At 39.4% G+C, this 18232-nt stretch overlaps 1 protein-coding gene across 3 annotated transcripts in view; it reads right to left on the reverse strand.

The window, feature by feature from the left end:
• Nucleotides 1-2443: 2443 nt before the first annotated feature.
• Nucleotides 2444-18232, reverse strand: part of HEATR5B (HEAT repeat containing 5B) — a 53994-nt gene continuing 38205 nt past the window's right edge. For all 3 annotated transcript variants that reach the window (XM_064414764.1, XM_064414766.1, XM_064414767.1), the window contains 9 exons: nt 17779-18016; nt 16888-17148; nt 15826-15953; nt 15495-15639; nt 10801-11070; nt 8872-9096; nt 6811-6962; nt 3661-3874; nt 2444-3395 (listed from right to left, as the gene is read on the reverse strand). In XM_064414764.1, coding sequence (XP_064270834.1) covers nt 3091-3395; nt 3661-3874; nt 6811-6962; nt 8872-9096; nt 10801-11070; nt 15495-15639; nt 15826-15953; nt 16888-17148; nt 17779-18016 — 1938 coding nt within the window. In that variant the 3' untranslated portion in view covers nt 2444-3090. The remainder of the gene's footprint in view (nt 3396-3660; nt 3875-6810; nt 6963-8871; nt 9097-10800; nt 11071-15494; nt 15640-15825; nt 15954-16887; nt 17149-17778; nt 18017-18232) is intronic.

Genomic DNA, 18232 nt, shown 5'->3' on the forward strand with positions numbered 1-18232 from the left:
GGGGCTCTTGGACATCGTTTGCAATGTCGGGAAGGAGAGCGACACACCATTTTTCAGGAATTGCCCCGCGAGGAAAGGGAGAACGGGAGGCTGTGGGACTGAGGGCGGAAGATGTCGGCAGCAGCGCCCTCTCCGCATGGCAGCCCGGGCCGAGCTGGGCTCCCTCTCCCCGCCCGGCAGCAGAGCCCGCTCCGTCGGGCCGTGCCGGGGCCAGCACCGTGCCACACACGCCGTGTGCCGCCAGGGCGGGGACACCGGGCTGCCGGGGCAATGGCCCTTCGCCGTGCCCGCGAGCGGCGCTGGCTGCTCCGGCTGCGGTTCCCGTTTCCCTGCGGCCGCTCCGAAACCACAGCCGCCTGCCTCGGAACCCTGCCCGCAGAGCTCGAGCTGGACCAGCGCTCTGGGAAAGATCAGTGAGGAAGCTTACTGAGAGCATCAGGGGAACGGGAGCGAAAACACGGGACGGGGAGCATGATCTGGGAGAGGAACCCGGGTAGAACAAGGCTCAGCCAGAAAGGAAGGAAACAGCAGAGAGAGAGGTGAAAGATGCGAAGGGGAAGCGGAGCAAACAGTGTCATTAAAAAGCACATTTAAAAGGCTATTGACAAAGAAAAAGATGAAAAGGACAGTGACAAACAACAATAAGCACTAAGGCCATTTCAAGTTACTTCAGTTTTTTTAATCAAATGGAATTTGATGCCAAAATATTGTGTAAAACCACATGATTATAACTTTAATATCAGGAGAAAGCAGAAAAGCAAACGAGGACTAAACTGGGGAAGGATGTATACAAACAAGAGTTGTGCACGTTGTAGACAGCCACACAAAATACAAAGAAAAACTTCTCCCTTCTCTATCCCTCTACATCTATCTATTGCCATTTTCTCTTTTGCTAACTTTTTTCTATTGCTCTACTGACTTCTTAGTTATGCTTGATTGCTACACTACCCTCCCCCCTTCCGAATTTTCAGACATCTTGTCAACTAGAGTCTAACCAAAACTTGAAAGTGCTGAGATAAAACTTATGGTAAAAACACGATTATAGACAAAATCTTTCTAAGAAGTCATTAATTCCCAGACTACCTGGTGGAGGGGAAGGAATCTAAAACAGGTTATAAACTTGTTCTCTGTTTTACTTGCAAAACGCTTGTGCTGAATTTTGAACTGTAAGAGTCCTTAATACTTTCAAATGTTAAACTGGTTCAGAACCTCTAAGCAAAACAGATTTGTAATGCTGGAAAGACTTATTAGAGAAGGATGTATTGAAATCAATTTAATTCCCTCTACCTATAGTAAGATGAAAAAATTAGTGAAGTTACTTTCCTTCTCATGTACAGCACGTGGATTTTTACTTCTGCATATATCTTTACTCCTGCAGAATGGAACAAGACTGGATTACCATCTTCACCAAAAAAAAATTGAGATTAGAGTACGCACCACTTGTGTCCTCACTTTAGTGCTAAAACATTCACTGCAAAATAAAAATATTTCTGATTTTATGTTAAATATTTTGCACACAGCCAACTTACCATAGGGCGAAAGAGCATTATCTTGACCATTTTGCATAGGTACTCAAAGGGATATTAGATAAGGTCTTAGAGGAAAATAGAAAGCCTAGAGGCAAGTATCTATGCAAAAATAGTGATCTACAAATATTTTAAGTAGATATTAGTCATATTCAATTCTATTTACTATCCCTTTGTTATATTTGAAGTTGAAGCATCTGAAATATGCAGTTTTTACAGAGTATACAGAGAAACATCAGAGATGAAACTCAGCAGGCCTAGTGGAGGCCTCTGGTTATGTTACTTCTCTCTATAAAGCAAAATATATAGAAAGATCCCTATAAAAGCCCATAAATTCAACAGCTGTGTCAAAAAATTCATGTAAGTCAGTCTTATATACACAAGAAAATACATGGTTCCACACTTCTGGCAATAGGAAAGGGTGAGGCCTGGCAGCAGACAGACACTGGGAGTCCCTGGCTGTGCATGCAAGGTTAGAGAGCACGTGAGCCCTGAGCCCCAAAATCTGCACATCAGACTCACTCAGAGGTGAGGGGAGCCACATGCTTTTGAAAAAAGCCTGGTAGGGGAAGGAAACTGGAGGAGCCTGGCTCTCACTTGTGTTCTGCCCCCTGAGTCAGTACAGTGCAAAGTGCTCCAGTACCTCTGCTTGCAAACTTGATCAAGGACTACAGGTATGATGTATCCAGAAAATAAAATCTAGCAGGAAGGTTAAATACCTGTGAGTCTGGACAAAGGGCAGAGCACTGACTCATCACATATTCAACCAGTTGCTGGCAGAACAGGAAGACTGCAAACACAAAGCACCTTACAAGGGCCAAGATCTACACCTACAAAAATGCAGATAGGAGGCAGTTCTCTTTATAAACTCAGTTGCCAGTGCATTCTTTAAAATTTATATTCGAAGAGATAGGGGATTAGATTCTTTGCATCCTTTATTCATTTTCAAGCATGGAAACGGATTTGAAAGAGATATACACCACATAAATAAGGACAACTCATTAAGACAGCATGCTTGATCATTCACCTTAAGAAAGGCTGAAAATTTTCAATTATTTTGTTGTGGGGTTTTGGGGATTTTTTCATGCAAGCTGAAGCAATCTACAAAGTCCCTTTCCCTATTATTTCTTTAATAAAAGGAAAAAATTCATACTTCTACACTAGAAATTCCCCATGGTACAGGGTAAGTACTTCATAACAGTTTTTCTTCTTCTCTCCATCCCCACTGTGTTAGTGTGTTGGCACAATGGCGGGATAACAATCACCAGATTTCAAAAACCACTGGAGGGTTTGAGATAGCTTTTAAAAATAAATAAAACTATTTAGATACAGAATATTTTTTGGTGGATAATTTATAACAGAAATTCATAAATATGATCACAATTTCCTAAAAATCTATACAAATACAAGTAACACCACTTCCCTTGTAATGCATGGATTTCAAGTAATTACACAAAGCTCCATTAGACAGCCTTTCACATACAAATTACACAAAATTAGACATGTATGCAGGGATAATGTAATGCTTCTGACTACTTAATGATCCAAAAATAATAAAAGTAATTCAAAAAAAGCTAGTTTTCAGTTTAATTGTTGGGGTGGAATGTACTGTGGGTGGTGGTTGCCTAGCAGCTGCTTTTGCTTTGCTGGCCTGACTTGCTCGGACTGCAGTTTCTAGACGTGTTTTCAATTCAGGAGCAGCTCCCATTACTGTCTTGAAAGCATGTGGGTAAAGTGGACCAATGTGCATTAGATTCTGAAGTGCAAACTCGTGAAGGTCCTTAGATGCTGTAGATGCAGAAGCAAAGGCATTTTCATTCAGTAAATACGAGATCAGAGTGGGAACGAGAAGGGCAAGCAACTGTACTCCTAAAAATGAAAGGAAAAAAAATGTAATTACCATATCAGAGAAGGAAACAAAATTATCAGCTACACAGGTAAGGAAGGGTAATATTGTTTTCAGAATGGACATTAGAAACTGTAATAAAAAAATTATCAAATTAAAACAACTGAAATGTGGATGGCACACACAATCCATTTGTGACTATGCCATCAAGCTCCTAACTGCAACATTTCTTATGTTCAATATTCTATTTTATCATTACTCATTTCTCTAGAAAACCCAAATACTTACTATTCTGCTCCTCACCAAGGGCAACCAATGTTTCAAGGACTTTAATTCCTTCCTGGACTGCTAAAAGCTCCAGATTGTTGTTTGGGCGGCTCCTTTCCACAGCTTTCAACTTCTCAACCATGATGGGGGCCAATGAATGAATATATGGAGTTGACAGGGCACGATTGGTGTGTTGGAACACAGAAAGCAGAAGCTGGTAACACTTGGCTTGAACCTAATCAAATTAAGATAAATACATTGTCTTCAAAGTTATTTGTTAACTCAGGGAATCTAATAAACTCTGTTATCTCTGATTAAATAAAAAAAAAGGACTACTAAATGGGAAGGAAGCATACTAAGTAAGAGGAAAGGAACAACACAAGCCAGCAAATAAATCAGTATTAGCCCAGTGTTCAATAAAAGGAAGGACAATTAGAAAGAACATGCAGGTACTAAGTAGTAGTAACAACATAAACCCTGAATAATAAAGGCATAGTTAATGTCACACAAGTCAGTCACACTAGTCCACAGTGAACTGCATGTTTAGGTCTCAGAACTATCAGCTCTAGTAGTAGCTTAATCTTCAAAATCGTGATATGCTATTCCAATTCCAGAAGGGCAACACTGCCCATAAAAATGACTCAGAACAAAGTGATCTTATTGTTCTAATACAAGCCAAGGCTGCAGCCAAAAGAGTCAGGCCTTTCCATCCTTGTTTCTCATTCTCCATTTTGTGCTGGTAGTAGCCTAGGACTATATGAGCTGATGACAGAATGCTCTCCTTGTCATCCTTCTATTTTATTTTTTATCCTCCTCCCTCTCTGTGGAAAGCAGAGATTACTGAAGCCAAGTTTTGGGAAAATAACCCACTGATGATCCTGTTCAGATGAATTTATGAATACATTTTTTGGAGCATACAAAGATCTTCCTCCAAAATCCACTACAAATAACCCAGCATTTTTGAAAAGGTGAAGCCTCACAACAAATATGAGGATGAAACATTGCACATGTTTTCTAACTGCACTCAAGTCCAAACAGGATGAGTTACTGAGCACATGCTGAACAGAAATGTTCTAGAGGAAATATGACTGAACAAAATGATCTGTGAGGAGATCCAGCGATTAGTGAAAACACAGATCTATAAATAAAAATATTGAATAAAAATCATAGATTATAAAAACTACTTGTAAGAAAATATGAGCTATGCAGCTCGTATTACTGTTAATTCAATAGAACACAGCTGCAGGTTTTCTATACAATTCAATATTAAGGTCTGAAATAATAACACTTCTCATATCATTTGTATGCTTTGTAACAGAGCTCCACAGAAGAACGCTTTTCCTTAATGCCTTACTCACTATCATCTCTGACCTTTTCAACAAATTTTATCTCCATCTCTCCATACTGTTACAAATAATTCTCTTCCTTTTCTGTCTTTCTTTAAACTTCATTCCTTATTAGCTGTTAAAGATGATTAGATTAACCTTTGAAATAAGGAGTAAAAATATTTTCTTAAATGCAGCCATATTTCAAAGGAGTTTTATGACTGCATCTAACAGCAGAACTTCATCCAAGTGTTTTTCCTTTGATCTGTGTAATATAGAACTTTGGACCACTGTGCATTCACGGAAGTCTACAAAAACTCCTGAAAGGTAAAATCAGAGCTTCTTCAAAGCCTAAGAGTCACACTTCATGTAAAACTTGCCCAACAGCGTTGAAACACCTGGATCTCTCAACTGAGTTATCCTGTTGGAACAAAAGGGAATTGAGCTCACCAGACTTCTGGTTATTACTATACATGATATTTGACCTTTTCATGTGGTAATAGTTTCAAAAATATTCCTGTATTTCTTTTAAGGCATCAGTAGTTTCTCTGGAAGAATTTAATCAGTTCAATGCACTTTGTACAATCACGATCATGCTTTTATTACAAACAGGTGTCTCGTTACTGACTGCAACAAGGAATATTTTACATTTAAAAAGCCAGAACGAACACACAAGTATTACAGAGTATTTGCTCTGCACATTGGTGAGAAGAGAGTGGACACCATCTGGCTGCTCTCCAAACTTGCTGTGTGTGTTGCAAAAATAGTGGTAAGTTCCAGCTGACGGGCAGCTTTCCAGCAGGGTAGTGGGTGACCATGTACTTCTCTCTCACTCTTCATGTGCTTATACAGAGCTCAGAGAGAGTACAACATAAAAGTTTCACTTAATACAACTGACATTTCCATTCACACAATAAAATTCTAAGTAGCTTTCCACCCAGAGTCAGGCTTCAGAATCAACTGAATTTTATGTTCATGCTGGAAAACACCTGCCCTGCTATGGAAAATTATCAGTCTAAACAGGATTTTATATGCCTCACTATGACCCTAAACATATCTGCATTTTTTGCGTGTTTTTCTTCTCAGGAATCCCTGCAGTGTTTGCTTGTGGAAGCATCACAGATTTTTCTCCTTAGCTCCCACCTGCAGATTTGTACACCCACTCAAACTGATACATACATGACTGGAAAACTTAAGCTTAACTACCCATACAGTGCATTAGCCTGCTTGAACCAAGTCAGTCTACAACTTCTTTAACTTTCCTCTTCAATGACAAAATAATTCAGAAGGCATTTCACAAAGGCAAGCCAAAGGGCAGAAGTGCAATCATGAAACAAATGAATCATGATATACAGATGTTCTGATGGTTCCCACAAAATTATATTTTTGCTCACAAACTGAGTTTTGTATGAACACACAAAATAAGCAAGGGTTTTGCACAAACAAATATAAAATTGATCATAAATGTGGGCTGTAATTTTATCTATGGAAAAAAATGGTTTCGTTTGTATTATAAAAGATCAACACTAATGTAAAAATGTCACCCCTCCATGGCAACCAACCTTTTAATGTGATAAAAACTCATATACCAGAGCCTGGTTTTGCCTTTTAAAAAAAGCTGAAGTCAAGAACCTGGCACAAGGCCATGAACACTTTATCTAGAAGCACTAAGTTTGGGTTATTTTGCTTATGATTTTCAATAATGCATTGTTGAAAATTCTAGTTATCCTGTCCCTGAAGTAAAGGTATCACAGGGTATCACAAAACATTCAGGAACTGTGTTAAATATATCACAATTAGTTTCTGCTGGCTGCATGTCATTCACATTCCTATAACATGATCTTACCCAAGGATCAGAAGAATTCAATGCACTTCTAAATCTGTTCATACATCCATTTTGTAAAGACTGCACTCCAATTATTTCAGTACTTGCTGACAAGAGGAAGAGAGTAATAGCTGTAAGTATGCTTACTTCATCAAGAATAGGTTTAGAGGCTTCTGAAAAACAAAAGCAAACATGCTGTTAGCTTATCTCAAAGAGGCTTTAGCATTTATTTATTAAATTCCAGTGAACACAGATAAAACTCACAAAGAGGAAATATATGTACTTGAAATTATTTACAACTGCACATGCATTTACTTATTACAGTATCACTGTTGACTGTGACAAAAATCTGAGAAACTCTAGTCTAACAGTTGTTTTAATAAAGTAAGTCAATCTTTCTGAAACTTAAGTATCAAGGAAAACATCACCACCCACACATTCTCAGACCAAGTCTGAGTTTCAGTGTGTAAACAAAAAGAAAACAAAAAGAAAAAAGATATTTTTAGATCCTTTCCCCATTAAGGTCTATTTCACTTTTTCAAATTATTATCTTCAGCTGATACAGGTGAGTAAGAAACAGATATCCAGCATGGCAACAACTTTTAATTAACATGAAGTTTCACAGATCTGACAGCCAACTGTCACCAGTAGGAACAATCCTACTCTAACCTTTCCTGCTTTTCAAATAGCCTATATTTGCCATTGTCACAGTTTTTTTTTTCCTTGCGTAAGCTCTGTCTTCACAGATCTCATTCATGAATTTACAACAGGAACAGAAATATGTATATATAAGCTATTATAATATATATAAAAAGCACTGTTCTGCTGGTGTGGTTGGCCACATTGGTTCTGCTCTCCCCTGAGAGGCACAAAGAAACAGCATATATAAAGTCAGCAAAAAAGAAAAACAGCATGACTGCCCTTTACAGATGTCAGCCAGTCACTCAACTGGCTTACCCATAATGTGAAATCTCACTTCAAAAAACTATTCCAAGCATTTTAACTGACAATTTTTCTTACATTATTTAAATTATTTTAAATTTACATTCTTAAAATTTTATTGAATGATGAGGTTTGAAATTGAATGCAGTGGACCTTGCTTAGATTTTTGCATGTGTGATCTATCACACTTCACAGAAGATTAGAAAGGAAAACATACGCTCTTGCAAGGAACCAAGAAAAAATTCTGATGCCTGCAAAAAGGTCTCCAGCCAGTGATGTCTCTAGAAAGAGGGCCTGTGAAATCTCAACAGTAACTAAAGGCTGGAAAACAAGAGCTGATGTGACAAATCAAATTAGAAGTTTGGCTTGGTTAACACGAACCTAGTGATCCTCCCCCTTTGGACATTTCAGAGTCATTTGCAATTACCTCCTCATTCCCCATCTCTCACATGAGTAACTCCATTCAAGCCTCTCTTCACTCTCTACAAATGGCTCCTTGGCAATGCAATGGGATGTTTTTCTCTGACTACCACTATGCAAATGGCAAATCTTTGTGTCTCTCTTTTGCTAACTACGCAGCTAAGCCTGTACATTTTTTCACTTTTTGAAGGGCAAGGCAAAGCCTCTATGTGAACCATAAGTGGTCTGCAGTTCTCTAAAGAGACAGTAACCATTGTGCTGGTGAGTAACTGGGATTTTTTGGCCAGGATTTCTTTCTCACCAAAGAAAGCTTTTAACAGTGTTGTGAGTATCCTACTCCAGTATGAACCTTTACACAATTATCTGTGGCTGTCTTCCCACTCATTCACTTTAACACTGACTGTCATTAAGACTAAATTACTTGTGCCAGCATAAAACCTGAGAGGCTGATGCCAGATGCATTGCAAAAGGAAAAACTTCCAACTGGAGGTTATGATCAACACTGTCAAAGACAACAGACCAAATATAAATCTGAGGTAAGAACTCCTGAGATGTAACTACTTTGTTAAAGCCAACGGTGTGCTTTTCTTCAATAAAATTTGTTAAGCAAATGAGGAGTTTTGTTCATTCAGGTCTTAGAGGCAGATACCATACTTGCATTTTCATTGCAGAAAACTAATTTTTCTTGAATTTTAACTCCTGCACTGGGAAACCACTTACCAGGCTGAGAGTCTTCCAAAACAGATGCCAGAGTGCTGCGGATAAGACCTGTCCATTGTTTCTGAGTTTCATCAGTCCTGACTGTTGGAAGAGTAACAATAGTTTTTATCCCTTGAAGAGCTGCAGTGACTGGAGGTGGGACCTGATTATCTGCTGACTTTACTGCTGTTTCTTTCAATACCCTTGTTATCAGAAACAGGATCGTTGGTAAGACTGTCATACACCCTAAAAAAAAAAAGATAAATAGAATTTTTGAAGTGTAGTAGATAACCTCTGTCTTTCCCAATATGGATGCATATAGTTAAGACAAAAGAGATGAGATAAACTGCATTCAGGTAACAAGTGATATGGGTCCTTCAATATTTTATCACCAAATTCATTCATCAGTTCTACTGAAGTGTATCATAACACAGGTCATACAAGCCAACAACTGAAATGCTGCTGTCAGTTCAGGAATGATGATTTAGCTACTGAAGCTTTGTCCCACAAGGTATGTGAAAGCAATCTGGATGACATACCTTGTAAGTACCTCAGAAAAGGATCTACATATCACTAGGGTCTTATAAAGAGCAAAAATAAGAGGTCTGGAAACAAGAATCCAAACTAAGTTACTGTACTTTCCAAGTAAGGTGGTGTGCCCCACTTTACCAGAAGCAAAGAAACGAAGCTGTTTGGGAATCTCAAATAGTGGACAAAGGCTTGAGCAGTTTCAATAATGCGGGCTGACAGACTTTAAGCTGCTATAAGAGTGAAAGAAGAGTGCTGTTGGGCATGCAAAATCAATCTACAGATCTCTTCAGACAGTCAAGCTTCTTCCCATATCTCTTCTATGCTTTGTTTTCCCACATCTGTGGAAACACAAATCCTGCCATTTTCCTACTTCTGGGAATGCTGTGAGGATAAACACATGAAGTAAAACAATTATGACAGGAAGGGACTACTCTTTAAACTAACAGTCGTTTCTGAGCTACTTGCAGTGGCCACTTGCCAAATGCTGGGAGTAACACCCTCACTCCAGACAACACAAAATACTGTTACTCTTTTTGCCCACCCTCTTTCCCATCACCCTCTCAAAAAAAAAAAATCAGGAATCAAATAAAACCAGGACATGACTCCAAGTCAAAATCTGTTTTTCCTTACAAAAGTGCAAGACACAAATTCACAAATTTCTGTTTGAAGACAAGCCATATTGTCTTTGGAGACTAACTCTCTCCAAATATGTTATTTGCAGCACATCTCATTAGGGGACTAACTTTAAAATATCTTATCTATAAGAGTGGGTGAAAATTCCCAAAGATTCTTGAGACAACAGTCAAGCAATTTGCTCTCCAAAAAGCAAAAGTCAAAGAGCACAGCTTCCCATGTAATTGTGTCCTTTACCCATGAACTTCACTCAGTACAATTATCCCAGCTTACACACATCCTTTGTGACAGTCTTCCTGGGCAGAAGAAAGCTCTATTTAGTTTATAATCACATTGGGAATGACTGACAGCCAACGGCTGCAGGGCCAAGGGTACCAGAGATGAATTGTGCTGTTTTTCCCTCAGTAAGATTGTCTTTTCATACAGCTGCTGCTTTTCATGAACTTTTCAGGAATTTAATTATCTCCAAAATGTCTGTGTTCTTTAACAATATGATTAAAAATTGACCGAAAGGTTTCAAAAGCATGAAAAAGGGGAACAAAACCAACAATGAAATCAGATTGGTACAGAGCTAATTTCCTCAGCAAATCTGCAGCACACATGCAAATTTAAAATCAAATTTCCTTTATATTGCTCCCTGGAAAAGCCTGAATTTTTATTTAGTTAATTACCTAAATATTATTAATAGATGGCCCTTAAAGCATTCACAGGAATATCTTTAGAGTTAGTTTTTAGCATGATATCCTCACTGTGCTGCCACTCACCCATTCTGTGACAATGCCTTACCTGCTGGAGAACACAGAGAAGGAAGGTCAGACAGAATATTAACAGTGGCAGCCACAAGACGAGCACTCTCCTCAGAGAGGTGGGATTTGGCAACAACGTGACTTGGAGAATCGGACACTTTTGAACTCAGATGGGGCATGTGTCGTACTAGGATGAACATGAGCAACTCCATGGCTGCAAAGACGAGAGATTTGCCAGGCACAAGACCACCGCTCTCGCCTCCCTCTCCTAAAGCAAGAGGATTTTCTTTTTCTTCATTATCATCTTCATCTGAAAAAGAAATCTATGAGGAGACACTGAAGATACCATTCCAAAGATTACATAACACACTTTTCCAAGTTAAAATCAAGAGTTAAAAATCAAGAAGAAAAAGTTGCTTTACAGTAAGATAGGACAAACATGGCTCATGTCAGACTAAATGTTTTAGTTAGAATTACTTAAAGAGGTTTAAAATGCCTTAGAAGTACTGTGATTGCAACAACATTTAATAAAAATCATTCTGGAACTAGAAAACAAATGTAGTATTGCACAAAATAAAACTACAGTTAATTATTTTGCTTCTCTTAAAAATAATCATAAAATCAGCAGCAACCAATGACAAATAAACAGCCAGCACAATTTTTTTTTAAATTTAATAGCTATTAATTAAATGTTCCACCCTGACAAAATCTTATTCTAGCCTAAACTGATTATGAAATAAGAAAACAGAAAAGCACTGTAGGATTCTATGTCTATGTCTATCTGACTGTATTCGGTTCAAAAAGTCTCTCTTTTGATGGCAGCTTGGCCAGCTGCAGTCTTTCCTTCTCCCATTAAACAGCAACAGAGATTCAGTAAGGCAAAGCTGGCCTGAGCTACCCCTATAGAGCTCCTATGAATTTAAATGATTGCTACTGTTATCACATTCATCAATCTGAAAAAAGCAGCTTACTGGGCTGACAGTAAACAATTCCATTAATTCATATGAAGGAACAGAGCCTGCATTTTCAGTTGTGCTAGTTCAAGTTCCAGCAAAATTTTCTCCCTGTTTTTACATGGAAAACGGGAAAAAGCTATCAATTGGGGGTTCTTCTATCAACAGTACATTGTGCCACATTAAGATAGTAATTTTCCTTAATAAGAGAGTATTCTCTGGGGTTTACTTCACTTCTTTCAGGTAACAGAAAATCTGGCACACCTACCCAACTTAACCAGGTACCAACAAACTATTTCCCAGGTTGCCTCTTGGTAAGCAATTTACCTAGCAAAGATGGAAACAGTATACCTGAGATTTTTTTTTAAATGGTAAAGGAATGATTGAACAGGGAGACTCTCTCTTAAGAGGTCATTAAAAGTACCTCAGAAAGTAACTTTCAGACTGCTGGTCAAGTTTTGAGTATCTCAAAGCATAGAGATACCACATCCCTGATCATCTGCTCTTCTGCTTCATCGCTCCCACAGTGACCAATTTTTTCCTTGTATCCTATCTGGATTTCCACTGCTGCAGTTTGTGTCCATTGCCTCTTGTCCTTCCACCACACGCCCTTCAGAAGACTCTGGATTGGCCTTGTCTCTAAATCCTCTCTAAGAAGAGGGTTTGCTGCTCTATCCCATATTAACCCTCTCTTCTGCAGACTAAGTAAGTTCAGCTCCCTCAGCCTCTCCTCACAGGTCACACACTTCACCTCCCTAAGCAGCTTAGTGGACTTCCATTGAACTTCCTTCATGTTTGTCAACATCTGTCTTACTCAGAATGAAGAGGAAGGGCAAAGAAAACTAGACACTGCTCCAGATGCATCTTTGTAATTGTATCCTTAATCCACTGGTCATGATTTTCTAACACAGCCCAATATCAGAGGTGTCAGCATTGCATAGGTTTCACACCAGAGATTCACACACACAACTCCTCCTCTGCAAATCTGCTATCCAATCTGTCAGGCCACCAGCCCATACCAATGCACATTCCATCCCAAATGCAGGATTTTGCATTTGTCTTTGCTGAACTTCAGCAAGTTCTCAGACCTCCAGCTCAAAATTCCCCTTAAAGGCAGCACCACTCTCCTGCACACCCACCACCTGCCCAGTTTGGTATCATCCACAAATTTGCTGAGGGTACATTCTCTCCTATCTGTCCTATGGGCTTAACAGTAGCAGACCCAATACTGATCTCTAAAGAACACCAGTTGCAACCAGCTGCCAGTCACACTCGAGTCACTAAACTCCATTTAAGCACAGCAGTCCAACAAATTATCCTCCTACTTTTCAGTGCACATCACTCCAACTTGACAATGATATTGTAGAGTACTGGATCAAAAGCCTTGCAGAAGTCTAAGTAAACAATATTCACCACTCCACCTTCAAAGCCAGTTATTTCATCACAGAGGGTGATGAGGCATTAATTGCCCTCAGTATGTCTGCGTTATTTCAAATCACATTCTTCTACTTGACGTACTAAGAAGTGGTTTCAAAAGAAATTTACTCAAAAATCTTTCAACAAGCACAGCAGACTTACTGGCAAGTTCACTCAAACCCCACCTCATGCCTTAGTCAAAGTTAGTCACAGCATCTCATTTTTGCCATTCATTGGAAAGCTTTCTTAAGCACCACAGCTTTACAAAGATGACTGCAACAAGATCAGCCTGCTCCCTCAGATGCACCACATCTGGTTCCAGGGTATGGCCAGCTTTTTGGTGAGCAGTCCCTAACTGGATGCTCACCTGCAGTAGCTAGCACTGCTCTCCCTAGGCCTGCTCATTAGACACAGACACAGGAGGAGTAAGCAAAGAAGATCATAATGCCTTAGTTTTCCGCTAGTATGTTTTGTCATTAGATCCCCCAATCCATTCAGCAGCAGGTCCAAATTTCCTCTGCTGACAATGTATCTATAAAAGTTGTTCTTGTCACACTGGATGTTCATCATCATTCTCAGCTCCACCTGAACTGTGCTTTCCAGTTCCGTTCCTCCATACTCAGGAAGATTTCAGTAGTCTTCCTTGGCAGCTTGCCCCCATTTCCAACATCCATGCACTTCCATGTCACATTTGAGCTCAGTCAGAAGTTCCTGTTCAGCCAAGTCAGCCTCCTGCCATGACCATCGTAAGTGAGCTTTATTTTGTCACCAAAGATGAACAATCTTTTTTTCCTTTGCCCTTCAGGAAAGCTTGCCACAAGAGCTCATCTACAAACTCCCTGAACAAGCCAAAGTCTGCCAAGTCAGGCCAAAGCTTTTGCTCTGCTACTCATTTTCTTTCCCTTGAAATTATTACCTCCACTATCACACAGCTGGTGCAGCCAGAACTACCATTAACCTTCGTAACTGCTTCTTCTGTGTAAGTGCAGAGCAAATCCACTGAGCCCCACCCTTATCTGGACTGTCCAGCATCTGGACTTGATACACTTCTGAGGGTTAGTCTCCAGCAGTGTCACCCTTCCAGCACATGACTGGATGGTAAAAGCCTTTCATGAGACTCCCACAGCTTGACTGGAATGCTTCTTTGGGTTTAACATGGCTTCATTCACCTCCCCTTCTTGATAAGGCAGCCTGTGGCTCCTGACTAGTAACACCCTTCACTTCCTTTCAGTGTTATCAGTTCTGATCTGTCAAAGTAGGACAGCTGGCTCCTCTTCTCTTGCCAGATCTCTACAGTCTTCTCCAACTGGATATCTGGAGATAGAGACTTTTGTTGCTGGAAGTCACAGTATTGGAGCCACCACCTTCATGCAAGCATCATCCTCCAGGGCCACACTCCAGCAGTCTATGGCTGTCTCTCCTTCTGAGAAACATGGGACTTCACCTCCTGCACGTGCAGGAGCTCTGAAGAACATTTCATTCCCCCATTTACCTTTCCTGACACGACAGAGTCTGCTCACCTTCACAAGCATTTCCTTCACATCTCACAGGTGAGACCAATGTCACTTCCAGCCCTGGCTGCACAGACAAGCCTCTGGAGCACAGGCACATCAGCATTTTCACCTGAATTTCAAACCTGGTCATTACACCTCTGATGTAGCAGAGGTGATTGTCCCTCAGTCAGCAGACTGCTGTTGTATGTCACTGCCACCATTATGCTGACTCCAGCAGTACTGTACAATCTTGAGCAGGATTTCTGTGCAGCATGAGCATGCCTTCCCATGCCAACTGCCTTGCTCCTGTTGCACACCCTGTTCCCAAAGATCCTGGTAGCTGACACACCCTGAGTGCCCTGAATAAGTAAAATAAGAACCCAGGTGCAAGTCTGCTCCACTTCCTGGCAAGATCTCCTGGGCAGGCAACTTTCCATACTGGTTTCAGGAGCAGTTCACTCACCTCATGGATGTCAGTTGTGCCAGAGACACATCACAATACCCTGCACTGGTGGCTAAATCATTAAAATTCACAAAAAAGGGTAACTGAAGTGCTAAGGAGGCAGTAACATTAAGGAAACTGAGCATGGTATTACTAAGGGGTGTGCTGGGTATGACTTGCACCACTCTTGCTCCAGAAAAATGAATGAAAATCATGACACGAAATGAGAATGATCAGAGGAAGAAAAAATACAGCTTACAAGTGTTAAGAAGTCAGCAGGTAATTATGAACACAATCAAAATTATCTGTAGAATACACAGCATTTTCCTCCTCAGTGTAACCATACTCTAATGCAACTGAGTTCCTTTCCCAATATGAAAACCTGTTGCTTATTTACTCTGCAAAGCAAGCCGTGTTTACAGAATCTTACTTAGTGTGTTCCTTTTTTCCTGCAAATAATCTTGAGCTGCTCTTACTATCTGCTGAACAACTCCTGTAACAAGGAGCTGGACTGAAGGGGGATCCCAGGTCAGAAGGAGCCGGTGAAGCACACTCAGGAGTTCAACACCAAGGAGCTGCAGTGAAACAAAATACACAGAAACACATTAATTAGGACTAAACAATATCTAATTGTTATGTCACTTGCTTATGATGAACAAATACTTTTCTCATACAAAAAATAATTACAGCTCTTGTAATCATCATAGATGAAAGACCAAGACCTGGAAAAAGCTGATTGTTACAACATGCTCATACATTACCTGATCCTCTGCAATATGGATCCTGGCACAAGGGGAATCCAATAAAGTATGTAGTGCTTGCAAGCAAGATGTAACATGCTCTACAGGCTCTTCAGGTCTTGGGGAACACAGAAACTGTATGCTAACACCTGAAAAGAGCAGTAGTTAAAAGAATGTTCATATCATCATAAAATCAAGTTTTCTTTCAAAATTTTTATAAGTATAGTAGGCTCTCAAAAACTTTAGAAAGATAGCTGTTTTTCTCAATTCTTCTTCCTTTCCATTAAAAGAGTCCATGTAGAAGAATTGTATTTTCTTCCTCTTCTGCATCATGTCTTCCCCAAAATTTGGCAGGATAAATAATACACAGCGACAACAAGCAATTTAAGATTACTGAACAGAAATCTATACTTTGTTCTAAAGATCTGTAAGTCAGACATATGAATTCTTCAGTTTTAAACTGAGTTTCATTTTCTTGAACTCTTTTAAATGTAAACACAAACAAAATGAAGTTAAGCTCCAAAAATCATGCAATATTCAGCTTCTATATATGGTACTTAATTCCGGATTTAATTATGTGTATCTCAGCAAACTTCTGGCATTCCTCAGAATATGAGATTACATCCACCTCTTAAAGCTGTTAGGTAACACCGAAGGGAAACAGTGAATGCTACTCACAGACGAAAAACTGATGAAAAACCTACTCCATGTGATTTGCCAAATATCAGTCTCTACTAAGCAGTGTTTTATAGGGGTGTGTATTTTAATTAACCTCACAGCTTTTGCATCTTTGAAGCATAATATTTTGTATCACCTGCATTATACTGCAGTGTAGAACAGCTCCTACTTATTTTGTTCAATTACATAAATCACAATAATCACACTGACAAATATTATGCCAACGCTACAAAGAACACAGAAGGCAGAAAGAGAGAGGATGAGACAGAGGTTTTCAAAACTTTACTGTCCAAACATGTAACGAATTTTAAACATCACAGATTTCAAGCAAAGTATCTTTTCTCAGTTTCATAGTGTTTCATACCATAATATGCTGCTGCTGAATTCTAAACTTGTAACTCTTACCCAAAATTAAGTGCATTCGATCTTTGTTTATCTCTGGCAATGATTTACTGCTAGGTGGAGTTCCAGGTGTCTGGTTTAGCATAATGGATGTAGCACGTTTCTGGGAACTGGGCACTGCTGCAGCAGTCTCTTCTGTTGACTCTGACACGTTGAATCCTGTACTGTTTAGCCAAAGTGCCACTGCATGCAGTATGGGAGCCCAGGAGTTTCGGTAATGCAGTCTAGCTGTGTCAATTGTTTCTGGAGTGTAAAATGCTCCTCCTGTTAAATTTACAAAGCAAAGGTAAATTCTAAAATTCACTGCAAGTAACAGATAAAAAGCATGCACTCAGAATTTATTAGTACATTTATTCTGGGTGTGCTTGATACGAACATAATCAGGTATAATACTTGTTAGGGGCAGTACATTCCAACTCTCCTTGAGTAGTAGCAATATTAGTACCTCTCATGAGAAAGTGCATTGATCTCAATAAAGCAGTAAGAAGAGAGCAAGAAAGACAGGCACAGTCATCAGATCTTGCAGCATTTTTCATATAGAGCATTCACTCTTAATTCAGTAAAATACTGTAAAACAGTGTCTGCTCTAATCTCAGGGGCTATGTTTTCCATACAACCAAAATATTTTTGCATTTGTATTAGAGGTAAAGAAGTACTCTTAATTCCACAAAGACACAGTTTTAATGATCTCAATGATTTGAATAAAGAGTATATTCATTGCAAATTGAAGGAAAAAATATTCAAAGTTAGAAAATATTGTTATTACATTCTCAGGCAAAAATGTATCACTTGCATAAAAAACATGTATACCAAATAATTTATAGAATAATTCCAAATGTCCAGCTACAGTTTTTTTCTGTTTTGCAGAACACAACAAGAATTTTCAGAGCATACCATCAGGTGGAAGCTGGGTAGCAAATTCAGCTGGTAAAGTTAAAAGAGCGTAATCTTTCAGCGCAGCCAACCAGAGACGGCTCAGTGCCGGCAGTTCAGGTTGTACAAGTGTTATCAAACTGTCTGGTGGCAACTCATCCACGGTACCAAAATCATCCTCATCCTCCTCTGTGCTCTTTGAAACACGCTTTGGTTTGGTTTCTGCTTCTTTCTTAATTTTCATGGCAACGACATACACCTACAAGTAAAACATGTCAACGTATGTGCTGTGAGATTCTAACAAGAAAGGAAAGCAGCAGCAGCCTTTCCCATGTGAATGTAACAGATTCTACACAGATAAAATTCACTACAAAATTACTGGAAAAAAGAGACTTTCAACACAACTCTGTTTTATTTAAATCCTTTCTTTTATTTCTACCAGTATATATAATGCTTAGGTTCATAAATGGGACTT

The sequence above is a fragment of the Passer domesticus genome, chromosome 3 (genome assembly GCF_036417665.1).
Source record: "Passer domesticus isolate bPasDom1 chromosome 3, bPasDom1.hap1, whole genome shotgun sequence".
Classification (NCBI taxonomy): Eukaryota; Metazoa; Chordata; class Aves; order Passeriformes; family Passeridae; genus Passer; species Passer domesticus.